This window comes from Monopterus albus, unplaced genomic scaffold, assembly GCF_001952655.1.
Source record: "Monopterus albus unplaced genomic scaffold, M_albus_1.0 scaffold48.1, whole genome shotgun sequence".
NCBI classification, from domain to species: Eukaryota; Metazoa; Chordata; class Actinopteri; order Synbranchiformes; family Synbranchidae; genus Monopterus; species Monopterus albus.
In genome coordinates this window covers 1,166,086-1,174,246 of record NW_018127928.1, presented here as the reverse complement: position 1 = coordinate 1,174,246, position 8,161 = coordinate 1,166,086, and the positions used below count along the sequence as shown (strand labels likewise).

The 8,161-nt window shown below is 40.0% G+C and overlaps 1 protein-coding gene across 1 annotated transcript in view; it reads left to right on the top strand.

The window, feature by feature from the left end:
- LOC109960502 (type I inositol 3,4-bisphosphate 4-phosphatase-like) overlaps nt 1-8,161 on the top strand; it is a 38,144-nt gene that overhangs the window by 17,922 nt on the left and 12,061 nt on the right. The window contains exons 9-17 of the mRNA XM_020600655.1: nt 670-760; nt 1,915-2,062; nt 2,555-2,685; nt 2,804-2,920; nt 3,025-3,133; nt 4,194-4,380; nt 4,641-4,856; nt 5,524-5,665; nt 8,118-8,161. The exon at nt 8,118-8,161 is cut by the window's right edge and continues 84 nt beyond it. Of these exons, the coding sequence (XP_020456311.1) occupies nt 670-760; nt 1,915-2,062; nt 2,555-2,685; nt 2,804-2,920; nt 3,025-3,133; nt 4,194-4,380; nt 4,641-4,856; nt 5,524-5,665; nt 8,118-8,161 (1,185 nt within the window). The remainder of the gene's footprint in view (nt 1-669; nt 761-1,914; nt 2,063-2,554; nt 2,686-2,803; nt 2,921-3,024; nt 3,134-4,193; nt 4,381-4,640; nt 4,857-5,523; nt 5,666-8,117) is intronic.

Below are 8,161 nucleotides of genomic sequence, written 5' to 3'. Positions count from 1 at the left end.
ATGTATATGTGATGAAAGCTGCAGTAGTATTGGCCAGTAAATTGTCCAGGCTTAGCACTATTCCTTATTGTTAAGGAAGAAACCACTGGTTGGTTTTAGCATTACAATTATAGATGTAAGTTAATTTAAAATAATCATGTCTACCGTTGCATAAAAAATGTTTTATTCATATTATTTGCCCCGTTTCAACCACGACAGCTAAAATAAGTCCCAAAAATAGAGTTAAATTAGATACAGTATTTGCACTAAAAGATTAGGATAAAGTTATGACCACTTTCTCTGTGTGCATTGCTTTAATGGTACAGCTGGTACTTTATTACTGTATCATTTCAGTCTTTTCTAGCAGGAAGTCAGAGTTCAGGTTGCTGATTTAGATGGAAAATGCATTTCATCTTCATCCTTCAGTGAAACTAAGAGACAAGCTTCATGCTTCCTCTTTGCCCATGTCCATGCATAGTGCTTTATCATTTCAACAACACTAAATCTGCTTTAGGTCTTAAACATGTCACACAGCCTCACGTGCCTGTGAAATGATGTGGCTTTGTGTAGGAGCACTCAATGTGGTTAGAGTGTGGTGGAGGTCAGCGTAGGTGTGACACATAGGTGGAGATGGTTGTGCTCACAGAGCTGACTTTCTGTGTAACATCGGGTCACACATATGTCTTGCAGACAGTGCTGACTGTTGACGAGAGCCTCACAGAGTCAATGGGAGTCCGAATCAAATACGCCTCGCTAAGCAAAGACACTCTGCTGCGCTCAGGTATGACTGTACTTTATTAGTACATTTATTTGTTCAAGTTTTTTTGGCTGGGGTATTTTAGCATTTATTTCACAGCAACACTTGGATACTTAGCTATCCAGTTTCACTTGCTTATAGGAGTTTCGGACTTCTGAAACATCCATTTGGCTCCAAGAAAGGCAGATCATTTCTTCAGAAAATCCAAAACTAACCAAAATGAAGTGTTTGAGGTGGCAAACACATTTCTGTACTTGTAATTAAGAATTCAAAACAGTTCTGTTTGATTCAGTTCAATTCAGAGGGCTTTATTGGCATGAAAGGTCCAGTTAACATGCTGCATCAGTCTGATTGTGTTAGGGTTGCTCGATCACAGAAGTGAGCGGAAAGAAGACGGACCCAGGTAGCTGGCTTCGGTGCAAGCAGTGATATTTATTTACAAGGTGACAACAGTGCAAAAGTAGAGACGTGCTGTAGGTAGGGGTAACCGGGTGTTGATCAGCGGCAGATGCAGAGAACAGTCAGTGGTATGGTGGATGAAATTGGACCGGGCTGTGGACGTTGGGATCACTCCTGGACTGGTCGGGGTGGAGAAGATGATGGCTGAGGAAACAGCAGCATGGATAGACTGTGCATCGACCTGTATGGTGGAGGCTGGTAGGCTGAGTAGATCCAGGGTCCAGAGGAGAGGTCCGCAGAGGAAGAATGAAACAGTGGGACGAAAACGGAGGTGCGTCTGACACAGAAGACTAGAACTAGCGAAAGTAGCACAACTGAGAAAATGAAACATAGGAGCCTGAAGACAAAAGATTGAACTGGCAGGGGAGTGAACGGTGAGCAGTGTATAAGTAAGGAGGGAAACTAATGAGGCGCAGCTGGTGAATAATCATTTAGTTGTCTATGATTTAAACCAAATTGAAATAAAAATATAGTTTTGTTAATGGAACACAGTAACTTTACTTCCATTGGAATCCTGGACTGATAATCTCATGTATCATGGTATAATCTAATATGTAATCTAAGTGAAGGGAGAAAACGAAGCTAAAAACTAATGAGAAAAGCATGATTTATCGCATTCAGAACGACTTTAAGATTATATGCACAACATGCTCAGAAAAATAATCTAATCTAACTAATAACAATCTAATATAAGAATATAAAATTTTCTGTGGCTTCAGTGTTTGGAGGTACAATGTACAGGATGTACCGCTTCCCCACGACGGATGGGAACCACCTACGGGTGCTGGAGCAGATGGCTGAGAGTGTCCTGTCACTAAACATTCCTAGGCAGTTTCTCAAACTGCTGCTGGAGGAGGATGCAGCCAGGTACAAACACACATGTACATTACTCACCTTTGGTTAAGGCTCTGTTGCAGCAAAATTAGAATGAAGTCCTAATGATGTTGCATGTTTTGATGACTTTTCAAAAGTCAAGATTATTTTCTGCATTAGTCATTAGTGCTCTCTAAAATGACTCCTAATTTCCTGAAGCCCAATATGATGCCTTTTAAATGTCTTGTTTTGTTGGCAAAACACCCCAAAGCACATTAGATTCTAATGTGATAGTAAAGTGAATATCTAATCTAGTGATTAGATTGAGAAAAGCACCAAATTCTCACAACAAGCTGGGACCAGAGATTATTTGATATTTTTGCTTGAAAAATTATTTGAAACAATGAATCAATTATAAAATGACCTGTCTGCAGTATTGCTGGTGAAGTAATTTTGAAATGCATCTGCTGGCAAGTGGAGTACTGCTGCAGTACCTCTGTGCCTAATAGCCATTTTTCTTTCTTCACAAATGTTCTCCATCTCCAGGGTGTGGGAGCTGGAGGAGTTGGGAGAGCTATCACCCTGCTGGGAGAATCTGCGGCGACAAATCGTCTCTCAGTACCAGACTATAATACTCGCATACCAGGAAACACTGTCTGACCTCAATGATTACAGAGGTGAGTGTCCTTTGCACCTTCAGTAAAAGAAGGGCTATGACTAAGCTTTCTTGTTGTGTCAGTCACATCTTGTTATTTTCCCCCATTGTTTCCCCCTTGTCTGCCTATTCCACATCAGGTCCATCATTTAAAGCTAGTAACCTGAAGGCCGAAAGGAAACTGGAGTTCATGCCAACCAACCTACACGTACAGAGGATGAGGGTGCAGGATGAGCTGGGCTTCAGTGAGACATACAGTAAGAAGATAAACATACACTCAGACACAAACATCTTGTAATTTCTATTCACACAAACAGCTTTCTTATTTTAAACTGGCTCTGTCTGGACATTTCTTCCCCAGAACACACATATGATGTGATAACAGTCGGAGCTCCAGCGGCTCACTGCCAGGGGTTTAAAAACAGCGGTTTGAGGAAACTCATGCAGAAGTTTGAAGATGCAAAGAAACAGTAAGTTCAGAGAGGACAGACTTGGAAAAATATGCAAGAATGACCAACAAAAGAAAAATAAGAGCAAAAGAAATCAGTAGCCTGTTTTTTTGCTCTCGGCTGCAGTGCTGTCTGCTGTGGTCCTGAATGTATTCTTTGCTTCATTCATCATTTCACTTATATTTTCTCAAATGGTTCAAACAGGCAATTCATTTGATCTAAGCATTCGTTTAAACATAAAATGAATGTATTTTTTTCTTTGATTTTTGTATTAATTCATCAGTTAAGTTCTATGGCCACCTCTTAATTTTGTTTTTGTTACTTTTTTGATCAGCGTATATGAGGAGGGATGGTGAGTTGTTGTACTCCTTTGCTTGTTTTCATTTCTTTGTACAGTTTAACCTCACAGCCTTGTATTGCCACAAAAGATTACTTTCACTGTGGTTGTACAGCTCAAGGTTTTATGACTAGCGTGCCTGACAGAGGAACAGACAAGTCTCTTGGGGGTTTGGAAAATGTCTCAGACACAGCTCATGTGTGCAGAAACTCATAATAACACATGATGCATTGGTATTAACAGTGTTGTGTTTGAAAGTAACTGAGATGTATGTTGTGTTATGCTAAGTACATTTATGTGTGATCCTCTGACACAGAGTTTGTCAAAGTACCACTCACTTTGTAAATTCAGTTGTTGTTATAGTAAAAACACATCAACACTTGGAAAATTGTAAAACTGACATTAAAGCATTCATGCGAATTTTTAAGTCTCACAAAGCTGTATTTGACTTTCTAAAGTGAGTGGTATTGCCCAAAGCCCTGTTTATTGAAGCAAGTTTTAATGTTGTCTTTGTGTTTAGCTGTAGCATTTCTCTTAAGAGCATTGAGAACAGGCATGCGCATGCAGATTCCATGTTTATGTCTGTAAACTTAAAAACATAGACTTGAATTACATAAAAATTCCAAATGGCAATTCTTTCACTCAGTGGACATCAGTAATCATGAAATTTTGAGGTTCTAAAAGAGTGAGCACACAGTCACATACAGACAAGCTGCTAAGGCCATGTGTCTTTGCTTTCTGCAGCAGTGCCCTCTCCAGCTCACAGTCCATCATCTACATCCCCCAGGACATCATCCGAGCCAAAGAGATCATTGCCCACATCAACACGCTGAAGACTCAGGTCAGCTACTACGCCGAGAGGTTTTCACGAGCCGCAAAGGACCGGTCTGCCAGCGGGCTGGAGAGGACACTTGCTATTCTGGCTGATAAGGTGAGGGACTGGAACAGAAGAAAATAAGTAAAGAGCAGGTAGGAGCAGAAACTTTGTGTTAAAGGATCAGGTTACCTATGAGTTGTAGTCACTTCAGTTTTTATCACCACAATGTAATTAAAAACATGGCATTTAGGAACAGCTAAAATGTTAGCATATAATTATGGATCTAATTCATATCTATGATACATTTAACTTTGACACCATGCGGTTGTTGGTTTTGTAATAAATACACTGATACCTTCTTCTCTCCCTCTCAGACTCGTCAGTTGGTGACAGTATGTGACTGTAAGTTGCTGACTTCAGCCATTCAGGCCCTGAACGCAGCCCGACCTGAGTACATCGCCTCCAAAGCATCTCCTTCGGCTGACGCAGAACAAGTAGTCCTCCGAAATGACCAGGACACGTTGCTAGCTAAGTGGAGCGGCCGCAACAGCCGATCCTCGCTGCATGGTGACTGGTATGAAGAGGAGTGGGTGAGTGAGATGGTCGGGAATCACGAAACTAACTTAAAGGTTCAGCTGAATAGTAGCTGTTTTAACATATGGGAGAACTTTCCAGTTTACTACAACTCCTTCTAGTTATCCAGTTAATTTATGACCCACTTAATGACATTGTGATATACAGTACTATATATACATATAAACTGTACATGCAGTGAGTAACAAAAGATGGAGTGCTATTCATCAGTCAGTATACTAAATCAGACAGTACTTTATATTTATACTTATTATTTTATAGTTTTTGGTTAAAAATGTATTTCAGCATATGTTGATGTTGCTGCAAATACGTCAGACAACATCAGTGTTTTGCTTCTGTATCTCCAGAGTTTGTGGTTATGTAATGAATGTCAGAGCTCCACACTGGCTGTGGTAACATAAATCTTTGTTAGGCAAAAATTTGTTTCATGCTCCCTCATTTGCATACTCACGTGACTCATCTCATCTCTGTGCACCTTTTCTCTCCTCTGGCTCAGTTGTAGTCCCTTGATGTAATTTCTAGCCACAGTATTTAGGCTTTCTAACACACAACTTTATGTTGCAGTTTGGGGAGCGGTTGGTACTTTGTGAATTCAAATCTGAGATGCAAAACATAAATCAGAAACATGAGGAATTCAGCACGTTTGCCTCTCTGTCCTCTCAGGAGAAGGTTTGGCTGAATGTGGAAAAGTCTCTGGAGTGCATAATCCAGCTTGTTGACAAACTGCTGCAGAAAGAGAGGAGAACCAGTGTTGGCAGTCAGGACAGTTCCCAGGGTGACCTGCAGGGAGGCAGCAGTACAAAAGGTAACACACACACATGTACAAATAAAAGTTATATGTGTTTATTTTGCTTCATGACTTTGTTTACAGTGCCAGGGACAGATTCATGACTTTGTTTACAGTGACAGTGACAGTTTTTTTTTTTTTTTAACATGAGGAAGGTTTTTTATTTTATTTTTTTGCATTACCGTGTTATTTAATTTTGTTTGTTTCATTCTGGTTTCCAGTGTGTTATTAAAACTGTAATGGGAGACTAGGTAAAGATGAGACTAGGTAGAACACGTCTTTTCTTTATGAAACCAAAGGAGGTTGTAGGTATAGTAGTAACAGTTGTAGGCATTTTCTGCTTTTAAATATACATGCCAGTTTCTTTATTAGTTCTTCATTAATATAATTAATTAAATGAACTATATTATAGTTTCTACTAATTAATATGAACACCTCTAAATATAACTCGATCCAGTTCAACAGCACCATAAACTCCAGCCTCCACAATGTGGAGTGTAGTACACAGTTGGTGCTATAGTGAGTATTTCAGTCAGTAGGACTTGGTGTGTGTGTGTGTGTGTGTGAGACTGACTGTAAATAAACTATAGTGACCATCTTCATAGTGAAGGAACAAGTCAGTCAGTGTGGTTTTCTGATTGTTTTCAGATAACAGTGGAGCTCACTGTGATGCACACGTGCATGCACTGTGATGTGTTGTTCATTGTTGGTTTGGGGTTGCACATCAGGTTTGGTAACAATAAAATAGAGAAACTCATCACACTAAGAAGGTGTGTTAAATATCCCAGAATTACAATATCTGAGCAAAATGATTGATTCTTGCAGGCAAATAAAATCTAGCAATAAAAAACAAAATATAAATAATTTAGATTTTCCCTTCAAAAAGATAAAAGCTGAAATGTGACACAGATTGGCAGTTAGATGTATACAATAACACTGTTGTGTATGGCTGTGAAAAGGTGGTGGAAAAAGACGAGCTTTCTGGATCAACCCAGGAAGTATGTCACAGGATTCTCCATCATTATCGTCATCATTGTCATCATCACCACCACCATCCTCTACTTCTCCTCCCACCCTCTCCTCTGCACATTCCCCCAGCCTTGAACAACATTTCTGTATGTTTATTTTTTATTTATCCTTTTTCTACTGCCTCTTCTTCTGCCCTCCCATGTCTTTTTTAAGTTTGTATTCTGTGTTACTGAGTGTTCAGCATTTTGTTTGTTTGTGTGCAATGTTTGTTATTGTCTTTTTCATCTGTCCAAAGTATTGCAGCGATGCTGTAGCCATGAGCAGAAGACCCTAACCCACAATGAACATGCCTCAGCTTCACCCTGCAGTGCATAACCATCACAGCTGACTGACTGTGTTGCAGGACAGAATGCAGACACATGTAGGCAGTGAGATGACAAAAGACACTGGTGCTGTGTTCTTCAACAGGAAGTGTTTAATCCACATCCTGCATATCAGGATTGACTTGTGGTTGTCTACCAGAACAAGCAATAGCTGGTAAAACCTGTTGTGATTCTGTTAGATAGCTTAAATTACATGCTATAACAAACAACCTGACCTTGTCTGTTGGTAGCATGGCTCACATCTGTGTCCTGCACTTAAAAAAAGTCAGAATAGCATTTTGAACTGCCAAAAAACTGAAAGAGGCCATAGTTGTGCACCTTTATTTAGGTTCTTAAGGCAGTGCAGTGTTTTCTATGTTCATCTCTGCTGCTCTGTGTGGCTTACAGCGCTTGCTAATCATGCATGTTGCACCTTCACCCCCTCTTTCAGATGGAAGCCCTAGCACTGAGGAGGCATACCCAGGTAAGAGCTGCCTCCCCACCAGTGCTTCTCTTGCTCTTTCCCCAACTCTCCAGGGTCCAGGTTCAACTGTGACTATTTGGTTGCCATGTGGGATTTGGGCAGAGATTAATCCTGTTAATTAAATTACTGAGTGGATAACTGATTGGAATGAGTCAGTTTCCTTCAACTTGCTCCCTCTTACTTAGGGAGTGAAGATCACAAGGCAACACAATTTTTGGGGACAAGAGGATAAAATGGCGGTGTTGCTGTTTAACTTGTTTATTATTATTTGTACTTGGTATTTGTTAATAAATGTCTTGTTGAGAAATGCAGGGTGTCTCAAGAATAAAATCTAGTTTTTTGTTTTTTCTTGCAATTAAAGAAATGGAAAAATTTCAAAATATGACCCATCTTGTCCTGGAGCTTCACCCAGTCGACTATTGTGTCTGTCAGTGCTTCTGCTTTGCCTCTTGTCTTTCTGTTCCATCTGTTTTCTGTTTCTCTCTTAACAAGTCTTATGAGAGCTTTGAATGACACTTGGAATTACATTACTCAGATTTAATAGCATTGTAGCTGAACTAACATTGAAGTTGTATTGTGTGGGAGTGTGTTTTAGCTAACCTCCCTAATGTATTTATTTGTGTGTACCTGTACTCTGTCTGTGTGTGTTTCCCAGGTGAGTGGAGTGAAGCATTGTACCCTCTCCTCACCACACTTACA